This window comes from Kwoniella dendrophila, chromosome 1 (genome assembly GCF_036810415.1).
Source record: "Kwoniella dendrophila CBS 6074 chromosome 1, complete sequence".
In the NCBI taxonomy this organism is placed as follows: domain Eukaryota; kingdom Fungi; phylum Basidiomycota; class Tremellomycetes; order Tremellales; family Cryptococcaceae; genus Kwoniella; species Kwoniella dendrophila.
This window is the reverse complement of record NC_089476.1, coordinates 1,242,182-1,260,162: the sequence shown is the minus strand read 5'-3', so window position 1 is coordinate 1,260,162 and position 17,981 is coordinate 1,242,182. Positions and strand designations below refer to the sequence as shown.

At 37.1% G+C, this 17,981-nt stretch overlaps 6 protein-coding genes across 6 annotated transcripts; 3 read left to right on the top strand and 3 right to left on the bottom strand.

The window, feature by feature from the left end:
* Nucleotides 1-463: 463 nt before the first annotated feature.
* On the top strand, nucleotides 464-3,327 carry L201_000458 (uncharacterized protein; the record flags this gene model as incomplete). The annotated part of the gene is made up of 4 exons (XM_066216260.1): nucleotides 464-2,364; nucleotides 2,449-2,545; nucleotides 2,616-2,896; nucleotides 2,967-3,327. The coding sequence occupies 4 exons, from the start codon at nucleotides 464-466 to the stop codon at nucleotides 3,325-3,327; spliced, it is 2,640 nt and encodes an 879-aa protein (XP_066072357.1).
* A 1,847-nt stretch (nucleotides 3,328-5,174) lies between these two features.
* L201_000457 (uncharacterized protein) lies at nucleotides 5,175-6,854 on the top strand (the record flags this gene model as incomplete). Its single annotated transcript, XM_066216259.1, has 2 exons — nucleotides 5,175-5,663; nucleotides 5,727-6,854. 2 exons carry the CDS (start codon nucleotides 5,175-5,177, stop codon nucleotides 6,852-6,854), a joined length of 1,617 nt encoding a protein of 538 aa, XP_066072356.1.
* A 558-nt stretch (nucleotides 6,855-7,412) lies between these two features.
* On the bottom strand, nucleotides 7,413-8,897 carry L201_000456 (uncharacterized protein; the record flags this gene model as incomplete). Its single annotated transcript, XM_066216258.1, has 3 exons — nucleotides 7,413-8,134; nucleotides 8,199-8,714; nucleotides 8,786-8,897. 3 exons carry the CDS (start codon nucleotides 8,895-8,897, stop codon nucleotides 7,413-7,415), a joined length of 1,350 nt encoding a protein of 449 aa, XP_066072355.1.
* Nucleotides 8,898-9,554: 657 nt separating this feature from the next.
* L201_000455 (uncharacterized protein) lies at nucleotides 9,555-10,534 on the top strand (the record flags this gene model as incomplete). Its single annotated transcript, XM_066216257.1, has 4 exons — nucleotides 9,555-9,756; nucleotides 9,844-9,968; nucleotides 10,104-10,237; nucleotides 10,327-10,534. 4 exons carry the CDS (start codon nucleotides 9,555-9,557, stop codon nucleotides 10,532-10,534), a joined length of 669 nt encoding a protein of 222 aa, XP_066072354.1.
* Nucleotides 10,535-10,855: 321 nt separating this feature from the next.
* On the bottom strand, nucleotides 10,856-13,503 carry L201_000454 (uncharacterized protein; the record flags this gene model as incomplete). The annotated part of the gene is made up of 10 exons (XM_066216256.1): nucleotides 10,856-11,176; nucleotides 11,246-11,274; nucleotides 11,337-11,405; nucleotides 11,460-11,508; nucleotides 11,584-11,615; nucleotides 11,678-12,023; nucleotides 12,106-12,443; nucleotides 12,544-12,706; nucleotides 12,788-12,931; nucleotides 13,009-13,503. The coding sequence occupies 10 exons, from the start codon at nucleotides 13,501-13,503 to the stop codon at nucleotides 10,856-10,858; spliced, it is 1,986 nt and encodes a 661-aa protein (XP_066072353.1).
* Nucleotides 13,504-14,125: 622 nt separating this feature from the next.
* Nucleotides 14,126-17,733, bottom strand: L201_000453 (uncharacterized protein; the record flags this gene model as incomplete). Its single annotated transcript, XM_066216255.1, has 4 exons — nucleotides 14,126-14,230; nucleotides 14,309-16,954; nucleotides 17,026-17,455; nucleotides 17,588-17,733. 4 exons carry the CDS (start codon nucleotides 17,731-17,733, stop codon nucleotides 14,126-14,128), a joined length of 3,327 nt encoding a protein of 1,108 aa, XP_066072352.1.
* Nucleotides 17,734-17,981: the final 248 nt, after the last annotated feature.

Below are 17,981 nucleotides of genomic sequence, written 5' to 3'. Positions count from 1 at the left end.
AGCTCATGGTGACAATCACCGCTGAAAACGTTTCCTCCTTCTCGTTAGTCATTTTAAGGGATGTAAACCTCTTCGTGCCATTGATAAGGGTGGAAATCAGACAAGAGATACGGGAAGAAAAGTTCGGTAATTAGTAATATAGTTCCAGGAACAGAAAAGAGGTTTTCTTGTCTTGCTTCTCCGCCATACCTCTCTAGCTTCTTGTAACCAAAAAAGTTATTTTTACATAAACGATTGCAACACATATGGCCTTTTTACTCCTGTCTTGTAGAGCGGCGCATTATATGACGTGAGAGGTTGTAGAGTATAGGTAAGAGTCGTCGTCGTCTAACTTCAGTAGGTGGTCTAGTGTAATCAAAATGCATCTCATGTCTTTAGAAATATCTTTGAGCTTTTATTCTTCAACTTGATCTTATTGATCAAAATTATTGTATCTCGTATTGTATAGAATATATTCAGCAAGATGGCACCTTTAATACCCAAGAGACCGGCTCATAGTCGACAAGGTTCATCAAATACTTCCCAATCATCGTCATTTAGATCTTTATTTACGCAGCCGAATAGCAAATTGTCAAATGAACCAATGATGCAGGAAAATGAAGTCGTGCAGAAAATCAATAATCGAATATTACCAGTATCAGATTTTCCACCTCAAGCTGAAAGAAGAAGATCATCTGCAGCAGATTTTGAGATTGGAACTGAGGAAGGAGGAACAATCAGTTCTCCGATAGTGCCTGATTCACCAAACATCCCTCAACAGCATAATAACAAAAATGTACCTTTTCAAATCATAAATAAACATATTGGATCACCTGAAAGAAGTTCTTCTACGAAATCAACTTCGCATTCACCTTCTCACTCAAGATCTTCAACGATAAATCATAAAAGATCACATTCATTAAGGAGAAAACCTGTTCCTACTTTGCTTTTAAATGAAACCGATAACAATCAGTCTTTACCTGTTGATCATCCATTTGCAGCATCAAATTTACGAACATCTACACATTCAAAAAATGGTAGTGGTAGTGCTTCGAGTAGTTTACGAAGCTGTTCGCCTACAGGTGGTAGAAATACTCCTACACCAACAGATAGATACACACCTGTAATGATGAATAATCCACCTATACCTGATAGATCAATGGGTAGAACACCACCTCCACCTGCGAGAAAAGGTATCATTTCACCTAAAAAAGATGAAAATGCTATAGGTCCAAATGTAAGTAAAAAGAAGAATTCTAGACCTGATACAGCTGGTACATTTGGCGGAAGAAGATCAGTGGATGAATCAAGACCTACAACAGCTGCTGAAGGTAGTAGTAATTTGAGTAAAGGACGACTACAAAGATTAGATATACCTACAATAACGAAAGAAGATGCCTTAAATGCTCGTTTGATCTCGCTTTCTCTTGATAGACCTTTGCCTCCTACACCTTCTGAAACAAACAAGCAGCTCGACCAAGATCCTTCCGCAGCATCTTCCTCATCATCATCTTCATCAGCTAAAATACATTCACCTATAGCTCGAAGAGCACCAATTAGATCTTCAGTTGATACGAATGGTTCTTCTTCTAGGAGTATGGATCTTTTTGCTATGTTACGCTCAGGTCCCTCAAGAAGATCACAATCGCGGTCGCAAGCGAATTCACCTATATCACCTACTTCTCCACCTGGAATAGGATCAATACCTATGAAATCATCATCTTCAAATAGACATAAAAGCGGTTCAGGTTCAGGCTTAGGTACACAAGGTACACATACAGGATCTGGTAGATATAAATCCAAAGTATTTAGATGGGACAGTACGGAAAAAATCAAAAAGCCAATTACTCCACCTACGACAGATAGCGATAAAGGAAGCAGTGAAGAAGATGAATTCAGCATTGATAAATTACCTTCCAAAAAGAATTTATGGGAAGCTGGTACATGTTTTTTGAAAGATGAAAATGGCGATCTGAAATGTTTTGGTGATTTTTTCCCTAAATACCACAATGATCCATCGAGCTCTTTTACGGATGATCAACAAAGTCAAACACAAGGTAAAGGTAAATCAAGAGAAAACCTTGGTATGGGAGTATCAACAACGATGGAAAAATCAGCTACATATTCAACACCAGAGTCTAAATCAGATACAAAGATACGTAAAACTGTAATCTTCTTTATTAGACATTTTTGGTGTGGACAATGTCAAGATTATACTTTTGCTTCTTTATCTTTACTAGATCCTGTAGCATTGGAAAAAGCTGGAATTAGAGTCATCATTATATCAAATGGAAGTTGGAAAATTATAAAAGCATATAAGAAATTGTTTAATTGTCCTTTCCCAATCTATGTTGATGGTCCAAGGAGATTATATCAATTAATGGGGTGAGTCATAGCTTCAATCGCTCTGCTTGTGTTTCCTATAACCACATTGCACCGGGACTGTGCTGATATGCCTGTTATGATCAGTATGACCAAAATGACCAATGATTTCGGTCCACTCTTCAAAGGTCGTGCGGCATATCATCAACGTGCTGTTCCAGGTCAACTATTGCACGGTCTAGGAGTGAGTTAAATCTTTCGCGTTAAGATCACTCTAGTATTTTTGCCTTACAGATGTTGGATTATGCCCTTAGAACGCATTTTTCCGTATGCCCCTTGCTAATCCAGGTACATTAACTCAACTCGGTGGAGAGTTCATTTTGACACCCGGGTGGAATTGCGAATTTGCACATCGAATGACTACGACTTCAGATCATATGGAAGCTCCAGATGTGTTACGATTAGCAGGTTGTGCTAATCCAACTAAATCGGACGTGGTGGAGTTGGAATTGGCTGATTCACAAAGAGCTGAATTGGAAAGGTTGGAAAAGGAAATGAAGGAATGGCAAGAGAACAGGACAGCTGAATTGGAGAGGTGAGTCGTGATCACCGGTTTATCATCTGTAGCGTTGGTCAATGCTGATGTTCCTCTGGCGCTGTGACAGAATTCGACAAAAAAAGGCTGCTAGACGTGGTGTCAATCATGAACATAAATATGAACCTCAACATGAACGACGCGATTCAGAATTCACGATACAATTGAATGGAGTAGAAGATACACCTGAAAGTGGATTCGAAGAGGAAGTAACTCAAGCACTTCAAGCGCCAATTGAACTTGTAAATCATTTAGATGTATCGGAATTACAAGATTCATCAAAAATTGATGCCAAGACTTTCCAAGATATAATACAAGAACAAGAAATGAAAGAAAAAGAAAAATTAGCTGCAGGTGAATTAATGTTAGCTAGAGGTAAAGGTGATTTAGAAATTCAACTTGAGAGTGTAAATCGAAGCGGGAAAATCTAAAGTTAGGTTTACATAACTTGAGGAACAAGATCCTTATAAATTCCACCCTCCTACATATAGCTATTCGCGTTCGCGATTACTGTAGATACAGGATATATCACAGTCGGGCCGACTATAGTATTAATGATATGAGAAATCTGGTTCTCCCAATAAAGGAGCGGGCCGTAAACTTCCCTTGATCAGTATCAAAGCTATTCTCTCGTTTTCCATCAGAAGACGAGGTATGAGTGGTATAATGACCATCGGATGCTAAAGTGGCGACCTGGGTTATCGATATCGAGTTACGGTTGTGGTATTGTTTGTTTGTATGGATTCTTCAGTCACTTCATTGTCTTGTCAATACGACGATATCTATTTCTGGACATAACGCGTCGTAATAGCTGATACATTTCCAGAGTTGTGGATACATTTCTGACGGCATTGCTAGAAACACCTTCAGCAGCTGACTTGCAACAACTCGATTGCTGCATTCGTCTACTAAAAAGCATATTGGATCGTCATGATTGGTAATCCACCGAATATGCTCCTGCCGTCTACAAAAGTAAAAGGCAAATAGCATAGTATGTGACATGCGGCCCGGACGTTGTTTCGTTATTTAAGAGCTTTGAATTGACTACAGTTGTATTTCTTCCCTTTTTTCTAAATCCTGTAAAAACCGGTAAATGGTAACAGACAACTTGCCGGATCATAGCAACAAAGAAAAGAAAAACAGATTTTGATCGAGACTGAAAGCGATCAATGAGCGCCAAAAAGGGTTATAGAGAGGTTGCGTTTTGTCTAGAGCTGAAGGTGAGAAGAAAAGAATAAAAGTGGAGGGATAGGATTCTTAAGCGGTTACACACCGGACCGTTCAGGAAAATAGAGATAAATTTGTACCTTTTTCACCTTTTTTACCTTTTTTTACATACTCTGAACCTATATTGGGGTTCTTGGTATCATGTGGTGCGGGGGAGATCTTCTAAAAATGGCTTTTCTCAACAGAAACAAGCTTTTTCACTTTTTGTATTTTTGTATTTTTGGATATTTTACTTGGCTTTTACCTGTTCAATCCCAATATCCAAAGTGATTCATAAGCCGTTGAACCATATCATTGACCATTGTTACCCCACAGGGAACAAGGTCTTAGTTTCTACACATGAATGTAACTATACCCGATCTTGCCGGGAAAACAAAGGTCAAAGCAAAGAATTGGATAATCTGGATCACGTCCTCTTCATTTTTTGCTGATTAAATTTACCTTTTAGCCGTAAGGCTTAGAACCTGTAAGGTTTTGTAAAAATTGTTTCTGTTTAGAAAGTTTGATCTAGCCGCCATTGATCCTGATTTTCTCGTCATAATTGAGTCCTTTCCCCGCATGTACCTCCTGATCTTCCCTTTACAAAGAAACATATTTTTTTTTGTTATTGATGAACTTCATGTACGATTACTCTGTACATAATTCCTGCTGTAATTATACATTGTCATTTTGGCGGTCCGGCGGCCCGCGGGGTCATATACAAAACACGTCTGTTCGTATTACTTCTTTCAAGATTTTCGAGAGGAGCTGGTGATCTAGGTAAAAACAAGTCAGTATAAAATCCATGATCAGACCTAACCTGCTGGAAAGTATATATAGAATAGCTTTGTAAATCATCTCAATGGCTTTTTGTGTTCTTTCCCACAATCAATAATATTTAAGCTTGTGAATCGTTCCATCACTCAAGCTTTTTAATCAAGCTTAAATCAACACTCTATAAACATCTACAAGACTTTACCCATAGAGAGGAATTCAATTATGGTTGTTGGGTAAGTGGCGATCCTTTATTATAGATCTTCCACCATGTGGCATCATTCATTAACCATTTTCGATGTTTAGATCTCACGCCGACGAGCGAAGACACGATGCTCAAGAAGCATCTTTCGCACCTGATACCCATCGACCATGGCATGCCCATTCAAGAGCATATTTATTAGCTGCCGTTGGTTTCATGGGTATTTTCCTTTTCGGTTATGATACCGGTTTAGGTGGTGGTGTCATTGCGTTACCTTCTTTTGCTAAAGATTTCCATATCACTGGTACCAAAGCTCAAATTGCCGCTTTACAAGGTAACATTGTTGCTATCTTACAAGGTGGTGCTTTCTTCGGTGCTTTAGGTGGTGCTCCCTTAGAAGATTATCTAGGTAGAAAATGGTCTTTAATGGTTGGATGCTGGATCTTCATCGTTGGTGGTATTTTACAAGTCGTCGCTTCATCATCTCTTGGTCTCGTTTACGGTGGTAGATTCACAGCCGGTTTCGGTGTTGGTTTAATGTCAATGGTTTGTCCTACCTACGCATCGGAAATCGCCCCTAAAGAGGTAAGTTTACAACTTCCTCCCCTTTAGATGCCAAAAGTACATTCGCTCATCTTGATTGAATAGATTCGAGGTCGAATCACTGGTATGTTCCAAGTTGTTGTAGTCATTGGTGTTGCCTTTTCTTATTGGATCAACTATGGTGTCACCTTCATGAACGCATCAAGAGGTGCTATTCAATGGAGAATTCCAATCGGTTTCCAACTTGTCCCAGTCGGTATTATGGTCATGTTATTACCAATCTTAAAAGAATCTCCTCGATGGTTAGCCACCAAACACAAAGATGAACTTGCTCTCAAAAACCTTGCTTGGATCAGAAAATTACCACCTACAGACCCAGCAGTCCAATTCGAATTTGCTGAGATCATCGCTGCTATCAGAGAAGAAGAAGCTGCTACACAAGGTGCATCATGGAGAGAAATTGGCGCTAAAGGTAACCCATTCAGATTTGTAATTGCCTTCGTCATCTTCACATTACAACAATGGTCGGGTCAAAATTCAATTTCTTATTATGCTCCATCAATTTTCCAATCTATTGGTTTAGTTGGTGCTAAAACCGGACTGTTAGCTTCAGGTGTTTATGGTATTGTCAAGATTGTTGCTACTGGTATATTTATCATCTTTGGTGTTGATAGATTTGGAAGAAAGAAACCACTCTTAACTGGTATTGCTCTTATGAGTATGTTCCTCTGGATTGTTGGTGCAATCTTCCATACACACGTCCCAAAAACCGGTGGACCAGTTTCAGGAGCTTCAATTGGAATGGCAGTCTGTATTTACTTATTTGTTATTCCATATTGTTTCTCTGTCGGTCCTTTACCTTGGGTTATTTGTTCAGAAATCTTCTCAAATAGAACAAGACATTTCGGTTTAATGACTGCCGCAGCAACTCAATGGGCTTGGAATTTCGGTGTAACAAAAGCAACTCCTTTAATGGTCCTCAAAATGCCTAACGGTGGTATCTTCTTCTTCTTTGCCGCTATCAACATCATCTCATTCACTTTGGCCTTCTTCTTCTTACCTGAAACTTCTGGTACCTCATTAGAAGCTATGGATATTATCTTCGGTTCAGTAACTAAAGAAGAAAGAGAAGCTGAAATTGCAAGAAGAGCAGGTGCTATTGAAAAAGCTTTCGATGATGAAGAAAAAGGTGTATCTTCTCACGTCGAACACCACGATGATATTAAAGTATAAATCAAATTTAATTATAATTATCTCATATCTTTTGTAGTTATATTTCAAAGGATTTTGTTATGATAGGGTTGATGAAAAGTATTTTATATACTTCGTATTTCGGTAGACAATTTACAGAATGTTAGGTAACTTATAGCCTAACACCTTCGGTTATTAGTTGATCATGTATAATTTATATGCAATTTATGTGCTCTAAACCTTGTTCTCGTGAACGCAGTCTGCTCATACCGCTCTTGACTTTTTCTGATACTATTACATATACCCTTGAGTCTTGCTCGTAAGACATGACTGCGTACAGTATAGTTTCGATACTGTACGACTGAAATTCACTAGAGTGGCATTACTTCCGAAATACTACTCGTACTGTAAGTTCATGCAAAATCAATGAGGTACAGTATATAATAATGCATTTCGATTATTGCTACGATTTTATTTCTGTTTTCTGTGTATTATCATGTTTTATGATCTTTTTACCTTCTTCTCTTTCGCGAGCAATGCCATCTGGATATTTAGCAATAAAATATTCTCAGTCTTTTTTTTTCTTCAAAAAATGGTAAGCTAAACACTGCTGGCTTTACCTTTCTGTTGGATAATACGTAAGAAATCGTTATGGTATAATTTTTGGTACCATTTTTGATTTCGTTTCTCCCTTTCCTTGATTATCATTTCCATAGTATAATCTACTTTGTAAAATTCACTTTCAAGTTTCAACCATTTTTCGAATCTTTCTAATGCATATGAGAAATCATCAGAGTTATTCAAGAAGGCATCCAAACTGGATATGGCTAAGTCCATAAAGTTCTTTTTCGCGTGTTCCAACTGGTTTTGTCTGTATAGCTCTTTCTCTTTCTTCAGCTCTTCGTATGCTCTATCAAGCTCCTTTCTAGTATCGATAGAATCTTCTGCTTTTTCTCTTCCGACATAAGGGAATTTTTGTATACCTTTGAGGGGATCATTGAACTTCGTCAAAACCGAAATAGCGCCTCTTGGTTGAGTTATAAACTCAGCTAGCCGATAGGTAATGGGATATTCTCCCATTGCTACGTTTCCGTCATTGACAATCGTTTTGCATTTCGCAGTGATAAGTCCATTTTCTGCTTGATCATTTGTAGCTCTTACTGGCTTCGGATCGGCAACAACGGATTTGTCCTTGACATCATTTGATGACTTCTCCTCACAGACAAATTCTTCCAAAGAAGGTAAATTGATATATTTTGTCTGCCTTTTCAAAGGGAAATAATCAGGTTGTCTTTCAAGACCAGGTCTAATCAAAGCTTTGTCTATTCAGTCATGATAATTTTGATTAGTAAGTCGGTTCATGCGTGCCGCTGAACTCTAGCTCACCTTCATTGTTAGCTTTCTTTTCAACGCGTTTTCTTCCTTTGTGTCCTCCTGTTCTTTCCATGCCCACTTTACCTTGATATATTGGTCCGTACTGCACAGCGTTATTCTGTTTGACTTGATCCCTGGGCACTCGTATAAGGAGAGCATCGTCTTCCACAAATAAATCGGGGATTCTCTTATCCCAATTAATCTCCATATATGGCTCAACTTTGATATTATAAGGATTATTTGGGTTATTACCCTTACAGTTCCCAATTTTGTTTAAAATATCTATACTTCTTCTCTTCTCTTCTGTGTCTGTACAAAGTTTGTAGCCTAATGAAATACTCAAGTCATGGTTTGAATTAGGAAATCTTGGTGAAGTTCTCCCATAAACTGATTGCGATTCTTTTACTGCGTTTTTGATTCGATGTTGCTCATCAGAATATCCTTGAATAAAGAAGCTTTTGCCGCTATGTTTAGAAGACACCAGAGTTGATTCGTCTGATCGCCTAGAATCTCCAAAATTGTTATCTACTGAGGAAACGAATAAATGGAGGTGAGCTATCTGCCGTTTGTATATTCTTTGAAACCTTTGGTAAACTCACTACCTGAAAATCCGGAGACATTGGATTGGTGACACGTTTCTGCTTCGGTAAGCCAAGAAGAACCACTTTCACAGAAAAGCGAAGTCGTGCTGCTCATGATAGTAGCTCTCATTGTGATCTTGGATGATCTTTCGCCACAAGTCACTAATATGTAAAGTGTGAGAAGATATGCGCAAAATGAAGAGTGGAAGATGGTTTTCAACGAGCCTATACATGAGAACTTGCATGCTATCATACATGTATATGTATCTCTCCTGGATGAGAGTCGAATTGTTTACCAACCTTTCTGAATGCAATCAAGGTTGGATGATTCGTATGTGCTCTGAAACCCCTTCAAACGCGTGGTAGATAACGTAGCCACATTGCTATTTCAACCTAAAATACAATCAATGACCTATTTCATTCATATAGCAATGATGACTCCCTCGCTTAAAACTGAAGGCTGCCAAGAGCTAAGAACCCAGCTGTCGTACATACTTATAGTAGAAGTGCCATTTGACGATGTACATTTTACTATTCTTTTTCGTATGATCTATCTTACACCCAGTCTGAGGAGGATTAACTTGACAACATTACGCGTGCCTGAATCCGGAAAGGATGTCATAAAATGTAAACATCCTTTCCGTCATATGATGAGTTACTAACTTGACATTTAATGCAAGACTATATGAGCTGAACAATCATTGTTTCTTTTCCCATCTCATCCATACATATGTGTACAAGCCGCTTGCTATTCATATAATCTACTTGCTACACAAACCCAAAAACCATGCCGCCATCCGTACTACCTGCTAAATATTATTACTTTTTCTGGTTATTAGAACCAGCTTTAACTTTTGCTGGAGGATTTTCAGCAATTTTAAATCCAGGTAATTTTGGTAGAAGTCAATTACCTGATAATTTAGAAAGAAATACATTATTCATAGGTGATTCTTCAAGAGGTCAAATGTTGATTTCACAGCTTGGTTCATGTAGGAATCCTTTTTTTTAGTTCTTTTACGAGAATCAGATAGTAAGCTAATAATGTTTTTCTTGGATGAATCAATCCTTCTATTTAGGCTTTACCCTCTTAGGAATGATATCACTTTCTCTAGTATATTTATTCAAAAAACATCTAGATGACAAACCTGTACTTTTAGAAAAGATGATGAAGGGTTTACTCACTCCATTAGCTATCGCCGATGTAAGCTTACCTTATACAGCACCTGTCCTTTCTTAGAAGTTTGGCTGGAGTGCTTATCGATTTCCATCTTTCATGATGTTATAAACTAGCTACTACAGTAAGTTTACAATCTTAAGGTTTTCTTGCTCCTAAAAGCTTAGAACTGAGACTGGAAACAGTGTCTTCGTAACTCTTATTCCTTTACCCCTATCACATCTCAAATCACCTTCCGAGTGGACCCATGTAATACATTGTACGATCTGGATCACCTTAGGATTATTTGTTACCAGGTAGGTTTTGCATTTCACACAACCTCTTCCATTTAAATGCTGTACAACATCAAGTATACATGACTAAAAGTTGAGGCTTTGCTTCATAGGATATCATGGTTACTCGGTGTTGGAAGACCTTCAGCAAAATCACTTTCGTTCATTAAACCACTAAGTAAGACCAAAACAGGCCAAAGACCCATTCCCCTACCTAAAACAGATTCTCAGTTAGTCGTAGAACAAGTGACCCCACAAAAGGAGGAAGATCAAAGTACTACAAGAAGAAGAAATACTCCTAGAAAGTCTCGTCAATCATGATAATTGTGATAATACCGTAGGCTTGAAGGGAGTCATATGACATAAACGATGTAAGAGGTACTCTCCGTGGTAAGATTACCTCCTGAATCCTTGCGGGTTTCTCGACCTGAAGCTTAGTTTTGACTAATCGTTTATAATACCACGCAAAACCTTGATGGAAAATTTAGCAACCTTCTAAGTGATATCACTAGTTCTGCTTGTGATAGCGGTCTACTCTGTACTGATACATATTATATATTACCTATTCTACTCTATCTGAAATTATATCATCTAGTAAGGATACAGTTGATAGCCGCATACCGTATAGTGCATGAAACCGAATTAATTTACTTTTTCTCTCTTGACAAATTTATCTAAAGCACCTGCTCCATCCCTTTTCCTTTTTTTAACATCTTCTTCCTTTTTCTGTTCATGTGTATGTCCATTTTGTTCATGTATTTCTTTCAGTTTTTTCTCAGCAGTCCCATCTAAAACATCTTGATCATTTCCATGATAATTCAAGTGATATGCATCTTTAATCCTTGCAATACACAAATCTTTTTCTAAATGTTCATCTAATATAGGTGAAGGATAATCTTTTCCTATTATACATTTTGCTTTTTCTTGAACTGCTAAAGGCGCTAGGTGTGGTGAATATATATACTATTGTTTTAACAGGAGACATATCGTTAGTTTTCCAATTAGCTCAAATGAATGTACTAAAATACTCACTTTGTCTGGAAAATCTTTTAATTCGGGACCTGTTAAGGAAAACAAGAGATATCATGAGCTTCAGAGGGGAAGTTGGAAACTTCCAACTTACAATACTTCCTAACTAATGCACCCGTTTTATCGGTCTTCTGAGGCCATGATACCAGACCATATACTCGGACTAATAATATTATTAGTATATTTCACGTTCAAGCTATACACGAGATCGTCTTACAGTATTGAGAATAGAACGCAGAAGCACTCAACCACATCCAGTTCCCAGGCTGTTTTTTGACAATAAAATGAACAGTAAGCTTTCCATTCAACTCGAACGTGCGTGAACGATTGAAGCTACTTACATTTGATGCAGGGTCCCAATCGATTAACCATTCTGAAAAAAGATACTCAATCAGCCTTGATTTCGTGATATACAAACTGAGAACAAACACTTACCATCAAAAACCTCCATACCTCTTTCCCAAGATATATAACATTGACCTCTAGTTAAAAAACAAGCTACACTATGTCTAGCTAAATGATGTATCCAACCTTCATATTTCAATTGTCTCATACAAGCATCAATCCATGGGAAACCAGTTTTACCAAATTTCCAAGCATTTAATCTTTTTTCTGATTCTTCATCATCTTTATCAATTGGTCTAGGTAAAATTTCATTTCCATTTAAATCATATTGATTTTGTAAATTCCATGCAATATATTTACATACTGAATTACCTCTTATACGTTCAAAATGAGGTATAGCAGCTTCTGCACATGCATACATATCTCTAAATTGAAGCTGTGGAAATGAATCGAATTATCAGCTTGATTAACTAATTATGTTGAATGAAGGATAAACAAACAAAAAAAAAGAAACTCACTTGACCAAACATATTTTCAGGTTCTTTAGTTTCACCTTTACCACCTGTATCTTCTTTCCATTTTTCAACTACATCTTTACAACCCCACCATAATTCTCTTATACCTATACAACCGAATTTGATATATGGTGATAACAATGTGGTTGAGGGTTCTAATGATGTAGGTTCAGAATGAGGTTTTGAGAATGTTCCTACTTTATCTGGATCACCTAAAAACAAATCTAATCTCTTATGTCCTTCAATAGTTCCTCCTTTTATTGTCGTTGTAGCTTCTTCAAATCCCATTTGAGCCATTGTAGGCACGGAAAAGGGATCTGATAATGGCCCAATTATAGATTCTAGGGTTATAGTTAAAAAATTAGTAATTCTCTTTACCAGACTATGCTTGTTAGAAGTAATGCTAGATAGCGTGAAAGGCGGATGTAGTAATTAGCTTACCGAAACATGTGTCTTTCCCCGTCCTTACATCAGCATTTAGATCAACTCCTTCGTATTTACCCCAGTCCTCTTCGTGATTATCTTCTAATTTTATAGATCCTGGATCAGGCAAAGATTCAGGTGTGGGAGCTGGTTTTTCTATATCTCCCATTTTACTAGTGACCTGTAACGAGTATGGATCGTTTAGCGAAATCCTTACGCTCAATTGAGTAGTATTATCAAAGTATATATCTGGGAAACTCACGCTCTGCCATTGATGTAAAGTCATTGTAGGTTTTCCTTTATTCAATTTGATTACATCGTCAGGATCATATAGATGTCTACCTGGAGTTGAAATTACTCTTATACCTAATTCTTCTGCTAAAGCGAATACCTTTTCATCTCTAACCTATTTGAAAAATTGAGAAACATCAGAATATAAATATCCGTTTAAAAAGTAAGTTAGGTGAAGATAAAGTTACTAACTTTTGAATAAGCATTACTATCTTTTTCAAAACATAAATGTGTTATACCCCAATCCAATTTCAATTTCCTAATTATAAATTCAGGTCTACCTCTAAATGTCCATAATTTCTGTTTATCATTTCTTTTTTCATATTGTTCACTTAGATTATTCATTGATTCTAATAAAAAATTCCAACGATTTAATCCTACACGATGTTTATATACATATTCAGGATCAAAACACCATATTGGCCAAAATCCTTTAATATCTTTAATTTCTTCTAATGCTCTAACTAATGCAGGTAAATCAGTTAAACGTAAATCTGTTCTATGCCAATACAATACTCTTGCTCCTCCTTCATCATCATCTCTCAAAGTAGATTTATTCTTACTTTTCTTAGGTGAAATAATTGTCGGTTTAGGTAATTCACTTAAAGGTACTTCTTTCTTAGGTGATTTATGGGTTGATATCGAAGTTGACGTTTGACTTGTTTTTGTAGATTTTGGCTTGGTCATGATTGAAAGCGCAGTGTTATTTTATTCGAATGTACAGAAAGCCTACTATGACCAGAGCACTACTTTCATACAGACAATAATGGAGCAGCAATTGGGTAATGAAGCAAACGTTAAGAAAGGACTAGCTAGCAATACTTCGCATCGAATTATGTTCGAAACATTCACCTGCTGAATATTTCCCAGTTTGTTTACAACATTTCAGTATTATTACACAATTTCCGTCGATCGCTTTTTAATCGATCGTCATCATACACCTCCCGAAGATTAGCATCGGACCTGAATTTCACCTGGACAACCTCCACCAACGGAATCGGTAATTATAACAACAATTATGACACTGTTTTATAGTAACAACAACACAGCGTTCTAGCTTTTAAGCACAAACAATAGTATGAAACTAGCATATCGTTCAAGCAGATGAGCTATAAAAATCTATTTTATTTCGTCACGCAGAAGTAGAGTCGATCAAGATCGCACAATCAAACAAAAAATAACAAACAATTCAATCTTTTAACATAAACATCACACTGGTGAATCTTCTTAATTTCACTTGCAGTTACCAATTCATCTTTTCCAGGTTTTTTGGTCATTCTTCCTTCACATTACATCTTACATCTCCAGTCTACAATCTCATTTCTCTTAAGATGGTTTTAGCCAACATTTGATATTGCCAACCATCCCCACCAACTCTTCTAAATTGAATACCATGTAAAGGCATCCATGATACCTAAATCGACCAAGTTAAAAGTCAATTTTTCTATTCAATCAATTCTGATAGTGTCATTATATCACAGGATAGACTCACTTTAACAACGAAAATCTCAAATCTAACAATCAAATTACTTCCTGCGCCACCTGATTGAGCTATTGCCCATGCATCCAATTCATCATCTTCTGTATTCATCATTGTATTTGTGTTGGCACTATTAGGTGGTAAACTCTTTCTACCTGGTGTAGAGGAAGGTGTATGAGGCTGTTGTTGTTGTTGTTGTTGTTGTGGTAGTTCATTACCTTGATTCGAAAAAGTCCCTGATGAACCAGATTGTTGTAATTTTGTTGATCCATTTGTTGTTACAGTACTACCATTATTTTGATTTGCTAAATTTGGTTTACTTGATTTTCTTTTCAATGAAGGTTTTCTTTTCGTATTTGTTTGACTAGTATTGATAGAATGTAAACTTGTATTTGCTTCATCACCATGAACTAAAACAGAATTTAAATCAATTGAAGGTATATGTACACATTCGAAACCACCTTTTATTGGTCTATGTTTTATACCTAATCGATTCAAAACATTTGTAACATCTTTAATTAGTTGCGTTGCAGATTTTGTCGATGTTGTTGAAACTGAGAATAAACCTTTTAAATAAACTGATTTAATATCATTACTACTACCTACACCTGCTCCAATAGTAGATTCAATAGTATTGTTACCCGTTACTCCAGCAGAAATTTCAGATTGTAATTCTTGATCAGGTTCTGCGTTGACATCTTCAATTTGAGCACGAATTGATGATTGTGCAGGATGATATTCATCAGCTTCTTTTGGTGTATTTAACCATGTTGGTTCAGGTGTACCTCGATCTCCGTTTCCTGCTGTAGCTGTTGATTTACGTTCACGTTGAGATGATCTTCTACCTAACCCTGTAGCTCTACCTACTGTATTTGATATGTTTGAAATACTTCCAACTGAAACACGTCTTTCATGTTTACTGGTTTTATCTGAAACTGTCGTAGCTCTTCTGTGATCTCCCGTTGTTGCTGTTGCTGAAAGTGGCATTGAAGGTGAAGGTGACATACCTTGAGAGGTTGAACTTGATCGTAAAGGTGCATTGTGTGCAGGATTATGCGATGATGATGGTCTTGGACCACGTCCTAATAAACTGAATTTCTTAGTTAAAGTTTCTTCACTTCTTTCTGTTGTCGGTAATACAGGACTAGGTTGAAGTGATTTAGATGGTAAAGGAGGTTGACTTAGAGATGGTTGTCTTTGATGTGCATGAGGTAAATCAGCAATATTTGATTGTTCTTGATCCGCTCGGGGATGTTGCATAACGGGATTGGGTACATCTTCAGCTCTTTGTCTAGGTTGATGTTGAGTTTGCTGAGGTAAATATCCAGAATTTCTTGGTGTATCATATGATGTACTTCCCATAGTATGACTTGAAGGTGGAGCTTGAAGTTGTGCAACTTGTCTACCATAACCTTGTTGAGTTGTATCATTACCTTCAATCGACATTGTTGAAGATGCGAAATGACCTGCACCATATACTCTTTCTCTTTCTAATTTCTCTCTAGCCAAGAAATATATAGAAATTAAAGGATCAAATCCTCTTGTTGGATCAATAGGTTCTTTCTCTTTAATGATAGGTTCTTCAACTTTTTTCTCTTCTTTAAATAGTTTCTTCTTGGCAAAATCGAATCCACTAAATCTTTTCTTTTTAGGTGAATCAGTTACATTACTACTAATATCCATACTTGAATTTGACATTGTTGGACCACCTTTACGTTGTTTTTCTTTTCTTGTTTCATATGCATTTACACATGATAAATATGAATCTGAGATCAAAACCGTTTGTAAATCGTCGTAAATTTGTTCCGCTGTACCAAAAGTAAAACCTTGCATCATGTTAATGATTTCCCAATCTAATTCATCTGCACGTAGAGGTTCTCTATGAATTAAATAGGATTCTGTTGGACCGTCATAACCTTTTGTTAAAAATGGATGTTGTAAAACTTCTGTTAAAGTTGCCCTTTCTTGAGGGTTTGTGACTAACATTCTACTTAATAAATGTTTACAATCTGAAGATAACCAAGCGGGATATTCACATGCACCTCTCTTTATTTTAGCATGTAAAGCAGGCATAGATTGATCATCGAAAGGTACTTTACCACAAACTAAAACATATAATACTATACCAAATGACCAAACATCAACTTCAGGTCCGGTATATGCTTTGGCATTTAGTAATTCTGGTGCAGCAAAGTATAATGAACCACAAAATGTTGATAGATGTCTTGTAGGTGAATATAAGTTTGATAAACCAAAATCTATTATTTTGATATTTCCATTTTTCGATATTAATATATTCTCTATTTTCAAATCTCGATGAACGATTGAATTTCTATGACAATAATCTAATGCTGAACCAATCTGTCTAGCAAACTTCCTTGCAGCTCTTTCTCTCAATCTTCCATGAGAGATGATATAATCTAACATTTGCCCTCCATCAATAAATTCAAACACCATATAATGATGATTCTGATGTGAGATGAATTCCCTCATACCACAGATATATGGATGATGTAGCAGTAGTGATATATGAGCTTCTCTAATTGTACGTGTTTCCTTTGATTCATCACGTTGTCTCTGTTTTTCAGCTTCTTCAGGCGTTTTTGGTTCTTCACGACGGGTGGCTTCCGTATAACGAGGTATGATCTTGACAGCGCACTGTAGACCAAGAAATGGTTATTAGCTGAACAATATCAGGTTATTTTGGATCATAACAAATATCAACTTACTTTTTCCTTCGTTATGACATTTATAGCTAATTTGACTTTACCCATACTACCTGCACCTAAGGTTTTACCTAATTGCCAATCTCCTACTACTCTAGTTTTACTCCTTCCACTCCTCGACGAGCTACCTGTTGCGCCATTTGATGAACCGCTAGTGATACCGCCATGACCGTTGGGTACTAGGCTATCTCCATTAGTTTGCTGCTGGTGTTGGTGTTGGTGGGCATTCATACTTCTAGATACTACTGCTGCGGCTTCTTCGTTAATAGTAGGTTCTTGAGGATGTGTTGATGTAGTGGGAAAGGATGAACCTAGTGGTGGTGCATTGAGTTGATCAGGTGTTTGGGATTGCGATAATGATGATGGTCTGTGTATTGTGTTCACATTTACTGGTTCGGTCGCTGATCTATGTGGTGATCTAGATGGTGTTCGACTATATGGATATATTTGATTCATATTAGTTCGTATCCTACTTTACAATTGTTTTGGCTAGTGTTATTGTGTATAAAAACTGAACAAAACGCTCGGTGCGGCCTCAACACATAAAATGGACATATATACTGACCTTTTATGTCCATTTCGATCAATAACAAAATCCCATTCTGCACCAGTATTTACCATACCCATATAAGTTGGTGTCGGTATTCCATCTGATGTGAATTGATCTTGTGCAGCTTGAACGTGTGCAGGTAAAGGATTGAACGATGTCATCGTTCTTTAGGTTACTGTTATCGTTATATCCGAAGATGGATTGATGTATGTGATCCGTGTTTCCCTCAATCCTCAATCAGTGAGGTGCACTAGTACTGATAGCTTGTTGAGGGGATGTTAGTGAGTACGGATGCACAAGTCGGATGCGTTGACCAAGATTGATGAATACACGTAAACGGGCTATAGATCTGCTTGTTGAATCCGATTGACGATTTCAAGTTGAAAGGTGCGGTCCAATCCAGTATGAG